A 23,769-nucleotide genomic window follows, 5' to 3' on the forward strand; every position below is an offset into this window, starting at 1 on the left:
AAACACAATATAAGTGCAGGGAGTACCCGGACATCAAAAAGGAAGCCTCTTCATGACAGGTGCTTTAGATAAATGACCAAGACTGAGTGGTCTGAAATGAGACCACAGTTTGGATTTGCATTGTTTCACTTGATCATTCCCAATTCAACCCAAGTGAAATTGTGAAATTCAATTACCTGCACAAAACCGCAAGCTGTGAAGTCCTCGAACAAGGGCAGACTTGGGCGGTCTTCTCTGTAGATGGTGAGTCTGTACACGATCACAGTTTCCCCCTGGGCTGGAGATTCATCCACCACAAGCATTGAGATTGTGTTCATCCCTAATCCCAGAGGGTAGCTGGCAAAGCTGGAGAGAGAGAGGAAGAAGGAGGTGGAGGGAGAGAGAAAGAGGGAAGGGAAGGGAGATAGGAAAAGGAAGGGACAGAAAGAAAGAATGGGGAGGTATATATTGAGACCAAACAGACTTATTCCACATTAGGAACAGAACAAATCATGTCCCCCATCAATTAAAGGGAGAAATACATAAAAACATAACCAAACCAGTGGTCATTGTGTCAATTCTGATTCATGGTGACCCCTGTATGTCACAGTAGAACTGTCCTTCTTAGGGTTTTCAGTGGATTGTTTTCTGGAAGTAAATTGCCAATGTACCTCCAGATGGACTTGAGCCCCCAACCGTTCTGTTAGCAGTCAAGTGTTTTAACCTTTGTACCACTCAGGGACTCCCAACTGCAGGAAGGATAGTAACGTTTATTAACTAACTGTCAGGGCTATATATCATCTCACTCAACACCTACAGATACACTATGAGAAAACTATGATTGTCCCTACTTTAAATATAAAGAGAATTGGTAAACAGATTGCCCAAAGTCATGGTAGAAACAGGGTTGGGATTCAGGTTGGTCTGACTTGAATCTTCATCTCTTTCCACTAGATTTTTCTGACTCCCATGGATGCTGAGTGTGTTTCTTTGCCTATAACAGGGAAATATGAGTATCTTCCTTGCCACGTAAATGACCAGTGATAAGGGTCTACCTTCTGTTCAAATGAGAGACAAAAGAATTGTTAACTCTCGTCAACAATGACAAAAATCCCAGGGAGACTAGAAAAGTCATTGTTACTATGTCCACAACTTGTTGCCAACATGTGTGGTAAGCAATCAAGCCCCGAATAACTGAAAACTTCAGGAGTTAGGCCATGATAGAAGAAGGTTACTGTTCTGAAGAATTAACACTTTAAGAACCTAAAACCTTGAAAACAAGGATAACATTTTTACTTAAAGCATTCTCCATTTGATGGTAACTGTTTTGTTTTAATATTTTGTATAACAAGATCTTCTCTTGTTATAAAGTTGTTATAAACATTAGTTACAAAAATTGCTAGTAGATCAGTAGAGAATTGATGGGCTCTGTTAGCCACATAACACCTGCAAAGGGAAGGATTTCACACCCTGGAAATCTCTCCACTGGATTTCATGTCACGGCTCTTGTGAACACTTTCAAAGGCTGCATCATATGTCTGCTTCCCATTATGATGGTTCAATTCAGCCCATCCGCATCCCCATACCTTGGTCCCACCTGCTCATACAGGTGCACCTTGCACTGACACTTCGAAGTCTCTGCTCCAATTGTCACTGTTACCACATCAAATGGGACTTCAGAGTAATAATCTTTGATGTTCGGACTAAATTCAGGATTTAATTCCAAATGTGGATGTGTGAAGACCTGCTTGATATGACATAGTGTGTGTTTATCTATTAAAAAGAAAGAAAGAAACAATGAAAAAGAAAATATAACTGTGAAATGGTTAACCATTTGAAAATCATATGATTAGATTTTTTTTTTTCTTTGACCAACTTTAGCAAGCACTGCTGACTTTTCACTCAGCACCTTGGCCACAATTGGTTTGTTACTTCAGCTGGATTTTCTATATATTTGTCAGATTTTGTAGGATTTCCCTCATATAACAACTATTGGTGTTAGTTGGTGTTATATGGATAATGTTTTTTGCTCAGCCCTTGAAAGTTAAAAGATGTAGAAGACAGGAGAGCATCTCTCTATTGGACTGATAATATTTTCATGGCATTTACTGCATAGATAAAGCAACTGTGTAAACAGGGGTGATGTCTCTGTGATGATGACAGTATGGGGACCAGCAGGGAATGAGGAAAAGTTCCTGATAGAATGTGATTAAAGTGTCATTTGATTGACATAGCAGGTAATGGGCAATAAGATAGGTGATGGATGTGAATTCTAACATTATATCAAACACTTTTTATATATCAAACAAATTATATACAAATGTCAATAAGGGAACCTTGAGACCCCTTCCTTCTCAGGTTCCTGAGAAAGTACAATAAAGGAAAAGAGGGAAATTCTATTCTCTGCTCAATCCTGTTATAGAATCTAGAATATTAGTGATTTAAAGTCATTTAAAGAAAAAAAAAAAGTCTCTTTGGTAACTGTTCTGATTACCTAGTGCTGCTCTGACAAGAATATACCACAAATGGGATGGCCTTAACAAACGGGAGTTTATTCAGTTTGGGAGGTTTTAAGTCCGAGTTCGAAGTGCAGGCTCTAGGGGCTGTGTGAAAGCCCCTCGATCTTGGGCTTCAGCTCTGCCTCTCGCTCCTGGCCCACTGAAGCTGGAGGCATCTCTTCACTTAGGCAGCTACTGGCTGCTGAGGCTAACAAGCCCAAGGTCAACAAATAAAATGGCACAGTCCCAATGTTACCAAAGCACATGGCAGGCCATTAATTCAAGTTGATTGTAAGTCCCAAGGTCAGCAGACCATGGTAGGCTGCTGAACAGCTACACGGCTACATGTAGGGTCCAAGTGTGCCATAAGCTAGAAACTACCCCAAGGTTTCTCCTTATATACAGGAGGCAGACTACATCCCAAAGGCTCAGCTGCTTGTGGTAGATCCCACCATGGAGTTGATTGTCAGTCTCATCATGGGGAATAGCTACCACCAAGCTGCCCAGCCACTCAACCAGGCCCGGCCAAGTTGACATACAAATTTAACTACCACAGTAACCCAATTTTTCCAAAAGTATCTTGGTAAGAAAAAAGAAAAACAGAATTATACGACACTGATAAATTATATTCAGTGTTAATTCTTGGAATAAACAAATTACCCCAAAGAAGATTTTCCAAAGAAATATCAAGAAGTATTTTGTTTCATAAATTCTGTTCAACAGTCAACAAAATTCCCACAAAGCATAAGGAAGAGATCAGTAAAATAAATGTGTCCTTGCATTTTCTTTAAATAAATTGTCCTGTGATATTTAACAACATGTTGTTGTTGTTGTTGTTATGTGCCATCGAGTCGGACCCAACTCATAGTGACCCCTCCTTGGGTTTCCGAGGCAGTATCACTACGGAAGTAGATTGCTCCATCTTCCTTCTGAGGAGTGGCTGGTGGATTTGAACCACCAGCCTTCTGGTTAGCAGTCAACTTGCTGCAAAAAAAAAAAGAAAAACAACCAAACTCACTGCCATCGAGTAGATTCAACTCATAGTCACACCTCCTTGGGTTTCCGAAGTGGTATCTCTACAGAATTAGATTGCCCAATCTTCCTTCTGAGGCATAGCTGGTGGGTTTGAACCACTAGCCTTCTGATTAGCAGTCAAATACCTTAGACACTAAGCCACTAGAGTTCCTGAACTTGCTGCAGGAAGTGATAAAAGTAAATTTGAAGAAGATATAATATGCTATTAACTGTTGTTTCTTCCTTTCCTTTTATGCAGTTGCCATAATTATTTTTCTAAAATCAAATCTGACAGTCCACCTGCAATTCTTTAAGAGTTTCTCATCAACTCCATGGTCAAGTCTAAGCCCTAATATGCAGATAAGGCATTTTTGGACCTTTTCTTCATCTTCTTCTCTATTCTCATCTGTCATTATGTCCTAGACTTTGTGCCTCAACAAATCAAAATTTTCATATTTCTTGAACGGAAGGAAGCAGGGATGTGCCATAGCTATGGATACTGACAACCATACAGAGGTTTTATTCTAGTTCTCAGGAGTAGGCTTCAGTATAACTCCCATTGTTCACTGCAAATATATATGTATTTTTTCAATCATGCATTTCTGTATTATCCCCTGGTTTTCTCAGTCTATGGAAGAAAAACTATTTTGGTATAGATAAGAGCAATAACATAATAGATATTTTACAGTTTCATTTCAGGGGAAAGTCTTAATGAAAAACTAAGTAGTCAATTTGGTTGAATAACTCAGTCACTTGGGCAAACTACCTGCTTGAGTGATTTTACTTATTAATTGACCTAATTATCAACCAAAGATTTAACCTAGTTGATTTATAGGTATGCTGCATCTATGATCTTTTTGAACTGATTACCTACTGAAATCTTTTTATAATAAAAGAGAAGAGAAAAACAAACACAAAAACAAGGAATGATGCTATATTTGCATTATTTGAACTTATCCTGAAAATGACCACAGCTTTTAACTCAACTCCAACCCACTTGGTATTAATGCATTCTTTTTTTTTTCTTTTGTATCAAAGATTTTTTCCAGCATATTCTATGTTCAAGATACTAAGATGAACACAGTAAAAACACATATTAGTCATGAGATATGATTCAAATGGAGACTATGAATCCAATGTAACACTTCAAATAAGCTGTAGTTCAGATACAGAAGGTGCTTTGGAGACGAACATTTCCTAGGAAGCAAAGGAACCAGCTACACGAATAATGAAGTAACAGATTAAAAAAAAAAAAAAAAAGTAAGCATATGTGGTGATGCGTGGCTAAGGCATTTGGCTGCTAACCAAAAGGTCGTGGGTTTAAGCCCACCTGCTGCTCTGTAGGAGAAAGATGAAGCACTTCTGTAAAGATTCACTGCCTTGGCAATCCTGTGAGGCAGTTCCCTCAGTGTGAGCGGGAGTCGACTCCATGACAGTGGACTTGGGTTTTTTTTTTTTTTTTTTTTTTTCTGGTGTTGTTCTTTAATTTACTAGGATATATTTTTTAAACATCCAGTGAGAGTTCCTTTCTCAGCAATTTATCCTTTCATGACTAGTGAGGGTTTTCAATGGGACTTGTCTATTTTAACACTGAAACTCAGCTCTTCATGAGATAACATGCAATCATTCCACTAAACGTGATTTTAGCAAGTATTTCCTTCTGATTTCATCAGAAACTCACCACCTCTGCATGAGGGCTGTGGCCCAGACCCCTGTTTCAGAGCTCATTGAGTTCTGACATCATCTTCAACTGAATCATCTCTGTTACCGCCCACAGACACCTGGTGTTTCCTTGGCATCATTCCCAACCCAATCCCAACTTGCCTCAGGCCAGCTTACCTTACAGCTGTGGAGAACCTAGTGTGAGGTACGGTGGTAGCAAGCTGCTTAACCTATTTGGCAAGTATATATGGGAAAGCTGTTTGATGTTTGGCTCCTTTTAATGGGTTTCTTTTAACCACAGAATTTTATTGCCCTCCTGAGGGATAATCATAACTCATATTAAACACCAGAACAGCCTAGACTCCTGGAGACAGTCCCACCTGTTCTGAGACATCATCACATAGGCTGACTTTTAAAATTTTATATCATACTGTAAAAGTAGAAAGATGAGTTATGAAGACCTGGGTAGGACTAATCTTCATCATCTTAAAAACAGGAACAGAGTTAAAGCACTTATAGAACACGTTCAATCCTCTTTACCCAGTTACCTTGGATCTAAAAAAATGAAGCCATTCAGTGAAATCCTTGCGTTTTACAAAAGAGGAAATAGAAGTCGAATGAGATGAAATGAGGTGGTTTGCCTGATGCGGAGTCTAACCTGGAGCCTGGAGCATAATGGACTCTCAACAAGTGGTCACTGCAATGCTGTTCATGGTTTTCTTTCTCGTTCTTTCCCCACTGCATTCCAGGGGCCAGTCTCCCAAGAGAACTGAATAGCATGTATTCTTTTAGGGGTACGGGTTTGGGGATAGTCCCTGGGTGGTACAGATAATTAATGTGTTCAGCTGCTAAGGAACTGGGTGGAGGTTAGAGTCCATCCAGAGGCACCTAGGATAAAAGACCTGGTGACCCACTTCTGAAAGAGTAGTCACAGAAAACTCCACGGCACATGGCCCAAGTCCACACACATAGGGTGGCCATGAGTTGGAATTGACCTATTGGCACCTGGTGCTGGTACAGGTCTGGGGTGGGGGAGGCAGTGCAGGGAGACCTATGTATAAGAAATATCTGTGATCTCCCAAGTAGCAATGCTGGATACTATTTTTTCTTTCACTGGCTATATTTATTGATTTTATCAAACAATCTTATTGTGTAGCCTCTCAATCTAAAGTGATTTTAATGACAGTAATAAAAAATAATTAATCAAACTCTACAAAAAAGAAAGAAAACCCACTGCCATTGAGCTTTCTGTCAATTCCATCTCATGGTGACCTTATAGGACACAGTAGACCTGCCACAGAAGGTTTCCAAGGCTCTAAATCTTTACAGTAGCAGACTGCCTCATTTTTCTCCTGTGGAGTGGCTGGTTGGTTTAAACTATTGACTTTTTGGTTAGCAGCCAAATGCTTTAAACCACTGTACCACCAGAGTTCCTTATTCACATTCTAGAAGACACAAATTAGATTTTGTTAAATCAAAGGACTTGTGTTTATACCAAATGAGACCTAAGTCTGTAAATTCCTTTTAGCCTTAATGCTTTAACAGAACAGGACCACACGCTAGGCTCTAATTGTCTAACTGTTAACCTTTTGGTTAGGAGGCTAACACTTAACAATTGAGTTGCCAAAGCTTATGTATGTAAACACATTAAAGTACTATTATAAAGAATAAACCTGCTGAATGTACTTCTTGATTTTATATCCTATCTTATAGGGTATTAAGAAAATTCAGGGGTTTGGGACATAGAATCTGAAGACGTAGCTTCATTATCCAGCTCAAAAAGCTTAACAGCCCTGTGACCTTGCACAGTCAGTGAGATGCTCCAGAATGCTGCATTTGCAAGAGCAGTGAAGTAATACTTACCAGACAGAAACAGAAATAATATTCATAAATGTAAGGCTGTACACAGTCTCATTCAATGTATCAATTATATGTGAATTTTAAGAAAATTAATTTAAAATTCATTTTAAAAACCTCAACTAGTCTAAAGAAAATTTTGCTCAAGTATTACCTGTTATAGCAACAATATGGCAGGAAATAAATCACTGGAGGGTGCTGAGGCCTCTACAGATGGATGTATAAAGCAGATGAGCCCAGCCCTGCTCTGGGAGGGGTCTCCAAGGCAACACTACAGAACTCAGTGAGCCCTTTAAAATGAGCTTGTAAGTTACTGGCCTTTAAAGGAAAATCATGTTCAAAAGCAGAAAATTAAAATGCTCTTCTCAGGCAAACATGATAGATAATGACTCTTTCAGAAATCTCATAACGTCTGAAAATTTACTCAAAGTAAACCAGCAGCCCAAAGACATCCAAATATGATCAAATGACAATTTATGAAATGCTGGGCTGAGCTCAACATTGATTATGTGGCTGAAACACTTTTATATCAACTTACCATTACTGCAATGTATTTCTTTGATGTCATTCAAAATTTGTGGTATTACAGCTAAAAAATATAATAACAACTAATTAAGTTTAAAATAAAAACAATTAATCAAAATAAAAAGATTAAATATCTCATAATCTCAAACACAGAACAGTTGCATAAAACGTATGTTATTATTTCGTTTTTACTGCATCATGAAGTACTTCCAAGTAAAACTAAAAGCTAACATGAGACCAAAGAAGTTATTTGATTCAAAACCCAGAAGATGATTATATCAAATATGAAAGTATTGAGGAAGGGAATGAATGGTTTAGTCTCATCCATTGCCTGAAGGTAAGGATTTGGATCCAATGATTTATCGAAGTTCCTTTTAGTTCTATGATCCTAATGTTGTAATTTCCCATTTATTTGAATCTCAGAAATTCTATCCAGCTGTTCTACTAATGTTTAAACTTCTGAATTCAACCAAACATCCACCTAAAAGCTCCTCAATAATTATTTTTGGAAGAAATGAATGCATAGAACTCCCAGTGCACTTAACTAACTCATATAAACACGAACAGTGGTTAGAGGAGGACAGCAGTCAGGACGTCACTTTATCAGTTTTTCACGGGGCCTACTAGTTCATTCCACTGGGTTGATGGTTCTCAAACTTTAGCATGCCTCAGAGTCATCTGAAGGGGCTATTAAAATACAGATTTCTGGGCCTCATCCATGGGCACTCTGATTCAGAAGAAGGGCATTTTCAACACTTTCTGAGGCAATGCTGATGCTACTGGCTTGGGAGGTACGCTTTGAGAGCTGCTGTATTGTATGTATCAAACCCTGATTTATAATGGGAACACTGAGCATTTTTAAAAAATTGTAGATGCAAAGGTAGGTACTTATTTTCATTTTTTTCTTCTTAAAATTCTATTTTTATAATTCTATCTTATTCCAAAAGTCTCAGATGTTCCTTAGAAGGAAAAAAAGAGAAAGTTGGGATAAGCAAAGAGCTAAAATCAAAATCATCATTATTTTTCCTTAATTACTATTGATTCATGTTGCTTATAGCTAGTTTTTCATTTAACAATATATCACAAGCATCTTTCATGTCATTAATATCCCTCTAAAATACTATAATGGCTTCATATAATATTTTATTAGATGACTAGAGTTTTATTTATCCAATCTACTATTATTGCAGTAGTAGTGGTTTCTAGTTATTCTCATTATTAACAAGTTATGTAATTAAGTCTTTATCTATATCATAAATCATTTCCTTAATATTATATCTGGAAGTAAAATTTCTGGTCTCTAAGTTTATTTTTAATGCTTTGGTTATATATGGTTAAAGGACCATCAGAAAAGCTTTTGTAATTCATACACCCACCGCAAGCATGACAGTACTTCTCCTACACTCTCTCCAACTCTTATTATCCTTAGGAGAAAAATCTGAATTTAAAGAAATATAGTAGTTCCTTATTTAATTTTAGTTTTTAATCATGCTGACTTTTAAATATGCTTTCTGGCCAGGCTATGCTTGTTTTCATATTGAAATTAAGTGGGAATATATTCTTTTACCTTTTTTATTTTCAATCGCATCATATGGCACTTGTGGTTTTTCAGCATTCTCATTCTCTGGGAAAATCCTCCTGCAGATGCAATGCCAAACAACTCTGGATCAATGAAATGAATGAAATTCAGGGAAATTACATCCAACACTCTATCTTTTTTTCTGTGTTGGCTCATTTATTTTGATGAACACAAAGAAACACTTTCTGTATTTCATTCCTCAAAATTGGCAATCTAGCCTCAAAGGAGGTGGGTGGAAATCTCATCATCTGTAATCAGCAGGAGCATGTTTGAAGGAAACCAGGGCAAGAAGTCACTATTCTGTCCAAAACTAAGCAATCTCTGATAGCTTGAGTCCAACAGAACTGACTGAGGAACACACATTCTTACCGGAATAAGCAGCTTTGGAAACTCTGAGGCACAGCCTAAGAACATACATATAATCTAAGAAACTTAAGTGTACTATCCACAAAAAGGCTTCTATCTTTGACTTTGATGAACAGTAGTGAAGGGTAAGGGTTAGTTATAACTTGGTGTGTCTGCCTCATTCACTCTGTTGTGTAACTAACTAAATGCTTGGCCCGATTGCCCTTCAGATTCTTAAATTTGGGGCCAAAGTACTCTAAATTGCAGACAGAAAAATTGCTGGTCTTGACAATAGGGATTACTGGGCAGGATAGGCTGTTGTTCCCTTAATGGAACCTTCTGGCACTGTAGTGAATCTCCATTTTGATGCTAACACAATGGAGATGAGAACACTATCTTTTCTTCACAGGGATGCTAGGAGAATGAAACAAAATGCTCCAGGTTTAATTGCACTTACAAATATTTACTGTCCCAGATATTGTGCTGGGCACTGTAGTAGAGGAGAGCTGCATTCAATTTCTTCAAAATATGAATATGCAAAATTGAGAAGAATCAGGGACTAAAAACAGTGCTGGGAGCACTGAGCTTCGTTAAGGGTGATGGGAAAGTTTGGAAGTGTATAGTTGGAATAGCTGCGCAACGTGATGGACGTAACTGCTGTGTTGTTAGGCGCCATCAAAGCCACCCGACTCTTCACCACCTTCTGCAACAGAACAAAGCCTGTGCAGTGTGGCTCCATCCTCACAATGCCTGCTCGGTTTGAGTCCATTGTTGTCGACCCCTTGTCAATCCATCGTGTTGAAGATCCTCCCCTTTTCTGCTGACCCTCTCCTTTACCGAGTGTGATGTCCTTTTCCAGGGACTGGTCCTGCCTGATAACAGGTCCAAACTAAGAGAGACAAAGTTTTGCCATCCTCCCTTCATATAAGGAGTATTCTGGGTGTACTTCTCCCGAGACAGATTTATTCATTCTTCAGCATAATTGAACACAATTAATGTCACTGAATTATACATGTGAAAAATGTTGAAATGGCAAATGTTGTATTTATAATTACTACAATAAAAAATAGTGCTAATGTTGGAAAGTATGATAATTTTTAAAATCTTTATTTTCTTAGCGATACACAATAAAATGAGAAGTAATGATGTCTAGGACTTGCTTTAAAATATTTCCCTTCTCCCAAAAACCAAAAACACCCATAGCCATTGAGTCAATTCTGACTCATAATGACCCCCATTGGATTTCCAAGGCAGTAAATCTTTACAGAAGTAGATTGTCTCATTTCTCACAGGGCAGCTGGTAGGTTTGAACTGCCAACCTTCAAGTTAGCAACCAAATGCCTTACTCACTATGCCACCAGAGTTCCTTGCCCCAAGGAATGAAGAAATATATTAAACATGGAGTGAGATATGCTTGGTTGATGTCTGACTGGGTGCCAGAAAATTTTTAAAAAATTCTAAATTCACCTGAAACAAAACTTTAGGTGAAACTCCCATCAGATATATCCCTGAAATATATATAAACTGAATTTTGCAAAAGCTACTATCTTAAAGGAATGAGACACTTTGTATATAAAGGTATACTCCAGTGCTTTCTTGGGTACTTGTGTGGAAAAAAATTATTTGCTTTGAAAATGTGGGTTTTCAGAGGAGGCCTTTACAAAGGACACATGCATTTTTTTTTCCAGCAAAGTGAAAATCAGATAGTGCATAGTGATTTTAAGATTCTCGTTCTGTGAAGATTTACCTCAATTCTGTTGTGACTTCTAGATTCTGAGCCTAGGCACAGACATAAGTATTACCCATCAGTGTTCCGTTTCTGACTTTCTCTCTCTTCATGTTGTTCTGCAAACAGATGATCTTTATTTAAAAGGAAGGATGAAGTCATTAACTCCTCAGGTAATGTAAGCATGTGAAATAGATTATTTTTCTGAGGAAAAAGCCAGAGGTGATGTTGGATAGATAAGGTCAGTGATGAATGACTCCCCCTAAGTTCCCTGTCACAGGATGTTCTGGAGAAAAGCACTGGACCAAGAATGAGAAGCCCAGAGTCCTGGTCCCTACTTTACTTCTACTAACTGCCTTATTTGGATAAAAGACCCATCTGCCTGATTTCTTCATCTGGAAAAGGTGTATCACACACCTCCTCTTGTACTGTGGTATGGTTGTGACAATTGGTTTTGGTCTTCTAGTGCTGCTCTAGCAGAAAATACCACAGGTTGATGGCTTGAACAAATAGGAGTTTATTCTCTTACACTTTAGAGGCTAGAAGCCCAAGTTCAAAGTGCCAGCTCTAGAAATGGGGTGAAAGCCCCTCGGCTTTGGGCTTCAGCTCTGCTTCTTGCTCCTGGCCCACTGAAGCTGAGGTGTCTCTTATCTCAGGCAGCTGCTGGCTGCCAAGGCTGACAAACCCAAGGCTAACAAGTAAAATGGCACAATCCTCAAATTATCAAGCAACATGGCAGGCCATTAGTTTAAGTTCAGAAACAGTCTCAAGATCAGCAGCAAACAAGGCAGGCCACTGAGATGAAGACTCAGCCAAATGCAGGATCCAGATGTGCCAATAAAACTCAAGACCTTTCTCAAACCATCTTTTTAGATACTGTAAGCAGACCATACCCTTAAGGCAACTATTCAGCTGATCACAGTAGATTGCACCATGGAGCTGATGACCAGTCTCATCCTGGGGAATACTATATCCAGCTTCCCAGCCACTCAAAGCCAGGCGTAGCCAAGTTGACACATAACCTCAACTACCACACAATCCAATAGATAGACACTCACTGGCAAACTCAAAGATAATTAGAATTGAGAATTCTTTCTTGAAATGTTCTGTGAGCAAAACAGTTAATTGCTTCTTGATAAGCATTTTCCAAAAATAACCCAACTCACTGCCATTGAGTTGATTCCAACTCAAAGTGATCCCCTTTGGGTTTCCAGGGCTGTAAATCTTTATGGAAGCAGACTGCCCCATCTTTGTTCTGCAGAGAGGCTGGGGGGTTCGAACCACTGACCTTTTGGTTAGCAGCCAAATGCCTTAACCACTACACCACCAGAGAGTTTATTTATCTGAGTGTTAATGTAGATAAATCTTTCAAACATGTTTTGCTCTTCCTATAAGGGAAAGAAAAACATCACCCACACTGTAGAGGCTAACTGACTTATGGATGGTTTAAGACTACAAAAAGGAAAGTATTTACTACCTACATACCTATAGCACAGCAGATACCATGTCTCATATGGGTATTATTATTATAAATTCTCTTGTAGTAATATGTGGTAGGTAGAATAGTCCACATTTTCTAGATGAGAAAACTGAGTCTCAGAGGGTTAAAACTCGCCTGCGGTCAACAATAAATTCTAAAACTGGGATTTTTGAATGTAAGTTTGTCTGATTAAGAAAAAAGTCTGTTTCTTCTACACGCAACACTTTCCATTAGTAGATTTCCTCACTGGAAGAGGATCCACTCTTCTGAATTTAAGATCAGTCCATTGCGTAACTTTATGACGTATGTGGAACTTGAGAAAAACTTGCTGGGGAACAAACTCTTCAAAACTTTCATATCTCAAGGCAACTTCCTTGAAGTTAAAAATCATACTTGAATAGTCTGCTCGGTAAATTCAGCCTACTCTTCGCCCATTCATGATGATGAATGGCACAGTCTTGGATATTTGTGTGCATTCAAATTACAAAGTGGCTCTGAGGCATATTATTTAAAACCTAATTTTCAAACAAACCAAAACTGTCAGAAGTTTTGAGGTTTTGCCAAAACTTCAGGCCCACTACTTCCAAGTATTAGGAGAATAAGTGCCACCTCATAAAGTTGTGGGAATTCAAGTCTGTTTGAATCCTGAGAGATACTCTAAGAACTCTGTAAATAATTGATTATTTATATTTTTAATTAAGTATAATGAAAAATGTTTGTTGTAGAATTGCTCTTACTATCTCCTGAGGCAGAAGAAAATGACAGTAACTCAGTAATACATTAGAGCTGGGGGCAGTGGTGGTTCTCCCCTTCTATGTGGGAGACCTATGTTCCATTCCCAAGACCTCATGTGAAGCCACAACGCATGTGTCAGTGGACAGCAGCTAACAATTGGTTAGTGTTAGCGAAGGTTGAAGGCCTTCATGAGGGTGATTGCAGAAGATGTGAATGGCTGTGGCATTTCCAGTAAGCCTCTCATCTCTCCAGGAGTTTAGGTTTACTTCTGTATGGTGGAAAAGTCAAATCCTGCCTCAAATTCATCCACATAACAGAGAAGCAGAGACAACCCTATGTCTTGCCCTTTAGCACCAATTTCTGGAGGTGTTAATGCACTCTTCTTCTCCCACCCTCCCTCTCATTTCCTGATTACTAGTCTTCATCACAATGGAAGTAAAGAAGGAAGGCCAAGAACTTTTTTTCTCAGCCAACTCTTTCCTTCTGAGATTCTATCTTACAAGAAATTTCTAATCTTGTGCCAGTGACAGAACAAATATATAAATTTTGTAGGTTTTGCCCAGCATAAACCAATGCCTCACAAACTCTCTAAGTACTCTTAGCCTCTCAGGCTCCACATTGACTGATGGTTCATAAAACAAAACTCACCTAATTCTGTCAGATCGTCCTGCGATTCAAGAATATATATATCATCAAATGAGAGTTTCATTTTAAGCATTGCTTTATGGTGGAGTGAGGTCCTGTTGGTTTGAACAACAGTTGGATATATTTTGTTATGGTGTTGGAAGATCACTAGAATCATTATGGTTTTGATGTTTAAAGGAACTTGTTTTCCAGAGCATGAATTTTGGAGCAGACATCTTTTTGTTGCCTTCTTTAATGTAGGTAAAGCTTTTTGAAATCAATCTTTAGACCAGAGACGTTTTGGACTGCACAACCCAAATTTGTGGCTATCTTACCATTCCAGTGGATGTAGCTGTGCCTTTTTATTCATGAGCTGAAACTGTTCAAATGCATTTAAAAGAGACCAGTATTGGGTCAGGACTGAGTCGGGTTTCCCGATAGGCTTTTCCATGTCATAAAATTCGTGCATCAAAGATTGAAGCTCAGGACTAGTAGATGGGAAGAGCTGAGAAGGAATATTCAAAGACAGAATATCAGAATAAGTTGTGGAAGATAAATAAAGATGCAGCATTACTACGGGGCTTTATGTTTGGTCAGGTCTTTAAAAACTCACATATTTATTAGAAACACATGAGTCAATATCATAATTTAATTTTCTGTGTGCCTAAGGCATTTGACTGGTAACCAGAAGGCTGGCAGTTCAAACGGACCAGCCACTCCTCGACCGGTGACTCCTCGGAAGGAAGGTTGGTCAATCTACTTCCGAAGTGATACTGCCTCAAAAACCCAAGGAGGGGTCACTATGAGTCAGATCCGACTCAATTGCAGTGTGTTCTGTTTTTTTTTTTCCATGCAGTTGTCAAAGCAAATAAGACTTTATATAAGGGATCAATTTTACTGATGATCTTATTTTCACAGAGTGGATTTTCCTGGTCTTGCTATTAATAGTGGTGGATTTCTTCTTCCTGCTCTACCAAACCAGTTCCTACACAGCTGATTCTTACTCATGGTGACTCTGTGTGTCAGAGTAGAACTGTGCACTGTACGCTTCTCAGTAGCTGATGTTTTCAGAAGCAGATGGCCAAGCACTTTCTTCCGAGGCACATCTGGGTGGACTCCAAACTCCTACCTTTCAGTTGACAGCTGAGCATGTTAACTGTGTGCACCACGACGGCACTCCCTTCCTGCTACAGACACCTGAAAGGAGCCCAGTATCTGAGTGGGAGTCTGAAGAGAAAGAATCCTCTCCAATACAAGTGAATTATGGCAGGGTGAAGACTATCCATCTCACCAAACCAAACCAAACTATGGTGAGCCTCTTTCTACTCTAAGAGTCAGGAACTTGGAGTTTGCCTTTTCTTTCCTGCAAAGTCATAATTCAATTCCTGCTTGCAACATGCTGAGAGAGACTCTCTGCATTCACATGTCTTCAGTTGTGAATGCCTGAAGGGTGAGGGTAGATCACTTTGATCATTTTGTATAGTATTAAGCCCAATTCTGATTGTAACACTTAATATACTTAAGTTAATTAAATTATAATCTATAAATTAATTTTTCTTTGAGGCAATATGCTTACAATGAATGCTCTAGAATATGGGACTAAATTACGGGCAATAAAATATTCATTAATTAACTTTGTAAATAGGTTATAACTCATACAAGTAGCACATGAATAGACAGATTTAATACATAATTTTTTTTACATGGAGAGGATTTTATTATTATTATTATTATTTAACTTTTTATTGTGATTTTGTTGAAAGTTTCCAGAGAAAATTGGTTTTCCATTCCACAATTCATACACACTTTGTTTTGTGACAGTGATTGCAATCCCCAGTGTAACAAAACTTCCCACCTCCTCCCTGAGTTTACCTTTCTTTCCTATCCATTCTAGCCTTCTGAGCTTTATCTCTGGCAAATGCTGCCCTTTTGATCTCTCAGGGTTGATTGTTCTAAGGAGTGCTTACCTCTCTGGTGTTATTGTTCACCTCATAGGTCTATCTATTTGGCTGCGAGTTGAGCCACTGGAGTAAGGTCAGTCCTAGACCTGAAAGGTGACTAATGACCATAGTCTAGAGGGTTCCACCTGTCTTTATCAGACCAGTAAGCCTGGTCTTTGCCAAGATTTTGAGTTTTGTTCTGTATTTTTCTCCCACTCTATCCAGGATCTCCTATTTTGATCTCTTCCAGGATGGTTGACAGTGGTAGCCGGGCACTGTGTAGTTCTTTAGTTTTAGGGTCATGTAGGCTGAGGGTTTCATGGTCTAATTGTTTCCACATGTCTTTGGTTTCCTTCACTCTTCTTTGCTCCAAACCAGGAGAGACCAATAGCTGTATCTTAGATGATTGCTCACATACTTTTAAGACCCCAATCACTATTTACCAAAGTTGGATGTAGAGCAAAGTTTTGTGCACTATATTATGCCAATTGTGCTCGATGGCCCCCTTGACTATGGTCCCAAGCCCACAGGCCCAGTGACTCACTCCCTTAAGGTGTTTGGTTATGGCTAAGAAGTTATCATAACTCTGCCCTCTGTTAGCTCTACTATATATAGTATTTTTATAGCTACTATATATGTGTATTTTTATAGCTCATACACATACATAAATACATAGATTTTTAAAATAAGCATCATTTTAATAATGAATTTTAAAATGCTATTTTAGAAAGTTTTGCATGAACAAACCTTAGGTGGAACAAATCTACTATAGTCCATCTATGTAATCGGAGGAACTGGAAACAAAGCAAGTTCTAAGCGTGCACATTCCTGTACAACAAATTGTCCTTTGATATCGACCAATAAATGAACAGAACCCAGGAAAATGCATAGAAGACAAAGTGCCATTGATTTTTTGTAGGGTGAAATCAGCTGGATAAAATTTATTATAATTACTTACTTTAAAACCTGCTATACAGTTAGACAAATTAAAATTTAAGTTTTTTTCTATACTTATTCTTGCTATATCCAGTTATAATTGATTTTACATAAACGAAAAGAGAATGATAAGAAAAATAAATGTTCGTTACATGGTGAAAGTCCCAAAGATAAATGCAAAATTTCTTCAGAACAATTTTACTTTGGAGAACTGTCAAATCATGGTAACTATCCTAATCCTGTACTCTTTTACCTTTAATAAGTGTGTGATTATTTGCAAACTCTTAAAATAAAGCATATTGATTCTGCTCATCTTAATATTCAGATCTTTGAAAAGAGGAAAGATGTTTACACATACTTCTGCTTCTTAAGGAAATATCATCATCATTTTCAAGTCAAAAGCAAGTAGTTTATGGGTAATTTACTATAATTTCATAAATCAAGAGTAATCAAATGTCACTTTTGTTTTACCAGTTGGAATTGTCCCAGACTCCCAAGTTCCTTTAAGAAGGTCATAATTGAGTCAATATCCACTAAAGATAGGCATGGATTTAGTTCCTTTGGATAGTTTTCACTCTATATAATGAAAAAAACAAACAAACAAATTCTTAAGCAACTACTACAGAGTCAAGCTATGTTTATGAATTTATGAATTGCTTCTCACTTCATAAATTAATCAAATTTTGGACTCTATAAATAGATGAGCTAATTAAAGCTAAAAATTATATAGTAACTTCAGCTTGTTACAGCACATATCCCAATATAAGGAAACTTCATATTTGAGCAGGAAGACCTGGGTGAAATAGATCATGGTGCTTTCTTTGGTCATGAGATTGAGGAGATGGGCACAAAAGGTCAGAATGAGTGTTCTAGCCAGTTTGAGACACAGGAGGAGTCTTCTTCAGCCTCCAATGCACTAGACATCAGAGCAGCAAGTGATATTACATGTGAACCTCACGTATGGAGCATTACCTTTTGGGAGTTTCAAAAGTTCTAGTAAACAGCAATTTCCCACCTTTCTACATACCCATTTCTTTCCAAAGCAACTTTGGGACAGAAGGTGCATGTATTACCTTTTTTTTTTTTTTCTGGGTGAACTGGTTCTAATAGTTTTAATGACAACCAACCCACCAGTAGAAAAGGAAAACAGAAAACTAGGGGAACAAGTCAACAGAATCGCAAAGAACAGCATAGAAGGTCATGTTGAAGCTCTCCCAAACGTCTCTTCAGAGCATCAATGTTTGTTCATGAGACCTTACACGTTCTACTCTTCCAGATCTCTGAATATGAGTTTCAGAACATAAGATATATAGGGAATCATACTATACATACTTGGTAACCTGTAGATATATTCTAATGTCTCAGGAAATCTTGCACTAACGTGCTACCAAAATTAACCTCGACAGCACACAACAACAACAACAATCCTGGACCATTGTACTCTAGTCATCAACATTAAACGAAACATGTTAACCAGATGCAACTGCTTAATAAGTTTAAAGTTCTAACTCAAGCTCCTGATATCAATCTAGAGCCCTCACTACTAGCTTGTTGTTGTTATGTGCCGTGGAGTCGGACCTGACTCATAGCAACCCCTCCTTGGGTTTCCGAGGCAGTATCACTACGGAAGTAGATTGCCCAACCTTCCTTCTGAGGAGTGGCTGGTGGGTTTGAACTGCCAGCCTTCTGTTTAGCAGTCACGTACCTTAGGCACCATGCTACCAGAGCTCCTCTCTATAGCTTAGACTGCCTTTAAAAAGTTCTATCATTTCTCTTAAAGCATTCTACAACATAAAATATATATTATTCCTAATATCCACCAAAGTGCCCATAATTTCACATAATCAGTCACCCACAAACTTAAAAAGCAAACCAAACCCATTGCATCAAGTCAATACCGTCTCATGGTGACCCTATATGGTACAGAGTAGAACTGTTCCGTAGGGTTTTCTTGGCTATAATCTTCATGGAAGCAGATACCAGGATTTTCATGGATCTATTGGATGGATTAGAACCACCTATTTTTAGGGTAGCAACTGACACAAACTGCTTGTGCCAACCAGGACCACCTTACAACCTTAGTTGACATAAAAATAATATTGATTTTCAGGTCAGCAAAATATTAAGATATATAGTATATTAAATCTCCATTAATTTCAAATAATTTTCAAGTTATTTAATTGTATAATAAAGAAAATGGTGCCTCTAAAGAATGACTTGCAATAAGTTCATCAGTATGCAAATATGCACTTACTTTAAATACACCTGACCTGTAAAGTCTCTGAAATATATCAGAAAATAGAGAAAATGAAGATTCATTAGACAAGAGAAAATTGAAAGTATCTCTTAAAAGGAATTCTTCTGTGTTTTGGTCCTCAAAATCCGTATTATCATCACTTTGAAAATTCAAATTCTCATGCACCTTCAAAAAAAAAAAAAAAAGCACAGTAAATATTTTGCATTGATTTACTTTTAATACATGGAATTACTTCTAAGATGTGATTTATTTTCTTTTAAATTATAGATCAGAACTGACATCTAGTGGTCTTTCTGGAGGTCAGCAATTTTATAAATGTAAGTAATGTTCCTTAGAAGATGCTGTTCTTTAATGTTAAGAAAATTAATGTATCATAAAGTCATATTAGTTTATCATGAAACTATTATTGAAGAATTTGTTTATTGAAGATTATAAATAACACTTATGAACAATAAATTTTATAAAGCATTATAGAATCTAGTAGATATGTGTACAAAATAATCATTAGAAGTAGATTCATAACTTAAAATTTTAATGATAAATTTTTGAGTTATTCAACCAAATGTCTGAGCCACACATATTGCAATCAGTATCTTCATATGATAGTGTGAGAGTGAGTCAATGCAGTACAAACATGAATTTTCATTACACATAATTTTATTTGTCTCCACTTCCCTTCTTCCAACCCCATATCCCAATACAGAACTTTCTATGGACTGATTCAATCAGTTTTTGTTTTTTCAGTTTCCTAGCTAGTTGAGCTGAAAAATAAAATAGGGAGAGATGGTCTGAATGAACTAGTTTGATTAGAGAGGAAGAAAAAGAATCAGCGTGTACATAATGATATATTATAAGAAGCCCTGTAATTTACACAAATTCATACTAGCAAAAATATTTTTAAAATTTCTCTGACTTTTTAATTCAAACACACAGTAATTTAAAATTAAATGTCTTTTGTAAAACCACATGAATAAATTGGATAATCTGCTATTTTCTGGCATCTCCTATCTGCTTTTCTATTGGCTCATACATACTTTTTTCCATTAACACATACTTGACTTTATATAACATCTATGTCACAAACAGTGACTAAATCATGTTAAAATTCAAGTATATTCTACATAACCACATAGTAGGCATTAGAACTCAAATAATAGATTCTCTGTTGTTGTTATATGCCGTTGAGTCAGATCCAACTCATAGTGACCCCTCCTTGGGTTTCCAAGGTGGTATCACTACGGAAGTAGATTGCCCAACCTTCCTTCTGAGGAGTGGCTGGTCGGTTTGAACCTCCAGCCTTCTGGTTAGCAATCAAGTGCCTTAGGCACTATGCTACCAGAGCTCCCTCTACATATTAGCTAATTTTCTGAACCATAGGAAATATAATTCTCCAATGTCTTTGTTGCAAATTCACTTTACTGATTCAAGACTATGCATGACAATACCACTACCACACAGGAAAGATGCAGATCTTTGAGCAAAATATAGAAGGTCATACTCACCTGGAGAATTACAGGGTAACTGAATCGGCCATAAGCAATGTCAAAAGTTAAAAGTTGAAAACATAATCTGCATCTGAAATAGAAACACACATTTACATTTGAAATTTATTTAAATAAAATATATTTAAAAATATATTCTATTTGGTTCATTTACTGTGTCATTTGGGGTCAAGTTATTAATAAATGTTGTTGTTGTTGTTAGGTGTCACTGAGTTTGTTTTGACTCATAGGGACCCTGTGTACAACAGAACAAACACTGCCTGGTCCTGCACCGTCCTCACGGTCATCGCTGTGGTTGAGCCTATAGCTGCAGCCACTGTCAGTCCACCTCATTGAGGTCCTCTGCTTTTTCGCCGAACCGCTCCTTCACCAAGTCCTTCTCCAGGGACTAGCACTTCCTGATAACATGTCTGATGGGATAAATGTTTTTTGCATGTGGCAAGGACTTAAATTTTTTAGGGCCAAAGGGTGGAATGTCCTAGATTAAATTGTCTCCCCTCAAAATCTGAGTATACTCTGTTAGGCCATGATTCTCAGTGGTTTGGCAGTTAAGTAATGATGTACTTTGGCAGTTATGTAATGATGTGATCATACTCCATGATGTGATCTGATGTGATCAGCTGATCAGTTGTAAGGGTATTAGTGTGGGAGGCAATACTCTTACTCAGGACACAGCCCTGATCCAATGTTAAGGGAGTTTCCCTGGGGTGTGGCCTGTATCACCTTTCGTCTTACAAAAGATAAGAGAGAGAAGCAAGCACAGGAAGAGGGACCTACTACCATCAGGAAAGAAGGGTTGGGTGCAGAGCATGTCCTCTGGACCTGGGGTCCCTGTGCTGAGGACCTTTAGATCCAGGGAAGATTGATGCCAAGATATATGGGGATCTCTGAGGATTGCTGGGCTCACAGATGGAGAAAAGAGACAAGAACCTTCTTCCAGAGTCAACAGAGAGAGAAGGTCTTCCCCTAGAGGTGGCACCCTAAATTTAGACGTTTAGCCTCCTAAACTGTGAGAAAATAAATTGATCTGTTAAAGCCACCCACTTCTGGTGTTTCTGTTATAACATCACAAGATAACAAAGACAAAGTCTAATATACGTGAGATGAATTATCACCATATTTTCTTCTAAGCAAGGTGCATTGCCTAGAGTACTTGATTGCTATCCAGTAGGTTGGCAGTTAAACCCACCAGCCACTTCAGAGGGAAGATGGCACAATCTACTTTCGTGAAGATTTACTGCCTCAGAAACACAATAGGGGTCGCTATGAGTTAGAACCAACTTGATGGCAGTGAGTTTTGGTTTTGCTTCTAAGGAGTAGTCTGGCTGTACTTCTTCCAACACCGATTTGTTTGTTCTGGGAGTCCACAGCACTTTCAGTATTCTTTGCCAACACCATAATTCAACGGCATCAATTTCTTTGTTCTTCTTAATTCATTGTCCAGTTTTCGCAAGCATATGAGGTGATTGAAAATACCATGCTTGGGTCAGGTGTACCTTAGTCCTCAAAATGAAATCTTTGCCTTTTAACACGTTAAAAATGTCTTTTACAGCAGATTTGCCCAGTGCAATATGTCATTTGATTTCCTGACTGCTCCTTTCACGGATGTTGACTGTGGATCCAAATAAAATTAAATTCTTGATAACTTCAATCTCTTCTGTTTATCATGATGTTGCCTATTGGTCCAGTTGTGAGGATTTTTGTTTTCTTTACTCACCAACCACTCCTTGGAAAGAAGGTTGGGCAATCTACTTCTGTAGAGATACCGCCTTGGAAACCCAAGGAGAGGTTGCTATGAGTTGGGTGTGACTCGATGGCAGTTTTTTGGTTTTTTTTTAATGTTGAAATATAATCCATACCTCAGGCCATAACTTTACCTTCATCAGTAAGTGCTTCTTATTATAATAACTAATACAGTTAATTGTCAATATCTGTAATAATCAAAGAGATCAGTGGTTTGGATAATCTAAAATTGCATACAATTTACTTTCAGATTGGTAGTCTTTTTTGTTCTTTACAAAAAATATACCACTGCCACTGCCACTGCCACTGAGTTGATTCCAACTCATAGCAACCCCCACTGGGTTTCCAAGGCAGTAAATCTTTACAGAAGTAGATTGTCCCATCTTTCTTCCATGGAGCCCCTGGTGGGTTTAGACCACCAACCTTCTAGTTAGCAGTCAAATGCCTTAGGCACTGGGCTGCTAGAGCTCCTTACACAAAATACGAATGTATCTAGATATTCCTAAGACATTAAATTAAACATTGAACTTACTCCATGAAAACTTCCTCCACTCCTATATGCTAGCCATTTTGCCATTTTTATCTACATACAAAGCATTATAAAGCTTAAATTGTGGTGCTGCTTTTTTTTTTTTTTTTTTTTTTGATGTTCTGTTGTCAGGTGCCCTTGAGTCAGCTCCACCTCATACCAATCCTATATACAACAGATTGAGCAGATTGAAGCACCGCCCAGTGCTGTGCCATCCTCACAACCCTTTCTGTGCTTGAGTCCATCATCACAGCCACTGTGTCAGTCCATCTCGTTGAGGTTCTTCCCCTTTTTCACTGACCCTCTACTTTATCAAACATGACATCATTTTCCAGGCGCCAGTCCCTTCTGACAACATGGCCAGAGTAGGTGAGCAAAGTCTGGCCATTCTCGCTTCTACAGAACATTCCAGTTGCACTTCTCCAAGGACAGATTTGTTAGTTCTTCTTTCTGGCAGTCCATGGTATTTCCAGTATTCTTCACAGACACTACTATTTAAAGGCATCAGTTCTTCTGTAGTCTTCCTTATTCATTATCTAGTTTCACATGCACGTGAGACTACTGAAAAGAGGATGGCTTAGGTCAAGCGCACCTTAGTCTTCAAAGTGACATCTTTGGTCTTGAACACTTTAAAGAAGTCTTCTGCAGCAGATTTGCCCAATGCCATAAATCCTTTACTTTCTTGACTGCTGCTTCCATGGGCGTTGATTATGGGTCCAAAGAAAATGAACTCCTTGACAACCTCAGTCTTTTCTCTATTTATCATATTGTTACTTATCGCTCCAGCTGTGAGGATTTTTGTTTTCTTTATAATGCCAAGTATGTAAGATAGAAATCA

At 38.0% G+C, this 23,769-nt stretch overlaps 1 protein-coding gene across 1 annotated transcript in view; it reads right to left on the reverse strand.

Moving 5' to 3' along the window:
- Positions 1 to 23,769, reverse strand: part of CPED1 (cadherin like and PC-esterase domain containing 1) — a 386,749-nt gene that overhangs the window by 175,288 nt on the left and 187,692 nt on the right. The window contains exons 8-15 of the mRNA XM_007952817.1: positions 20,660 to 20,732; positions 19,155 to 19,322; positions 17,372 to 17,476; positions 14,360 to 14,529; positions 9,103 to 9,173; positions 7,549 to 7,599; positions 1,566 to 1,752; positions 177 to 345 (exon numbers count right to left, since the gene is read on the reverse strand). Coding sequence (XP_007951008.1) covers positions 177 to 345; positions 1,566 to 1,752; positions 7,549 to 7,599; positions 9,103 to 9,173; positions 14,360 to 14,529; positions 17,372 to 17,476; positions 19,155 to 19,322; positions 20,660 to 20,732 — 994 coding nt within the window. The remainder of the gene's footprint in view (positions 1 to 176; positions 346 to 1,565; positions 1,753 to 7,548; positions 7,600 to 9,102; positions 9,174 to 14,359; positions 14,530 to 17,371; positions 17,477 to 19,154; positions 19,323 to 20,659; positions 20,733 to 23,769) is intronic.

Source organism: Orycteropus afer, unplaced genomic scaffold (genome assembly GCF_000298275.1).
Source record: "Orycteropus afer afer isolate SDZICR_OR568_19922 unplaced genomic scaffold, OryAfe1.0 scaffold00359, whole genome shotgun sequence".
Classification (NCBI taxonomy): Eukaryota; Metazoa; Chordata; class Mammalia; order Tubulidentata; family Orycteropodidae; genus Orycteropus; species Orycteropus afer.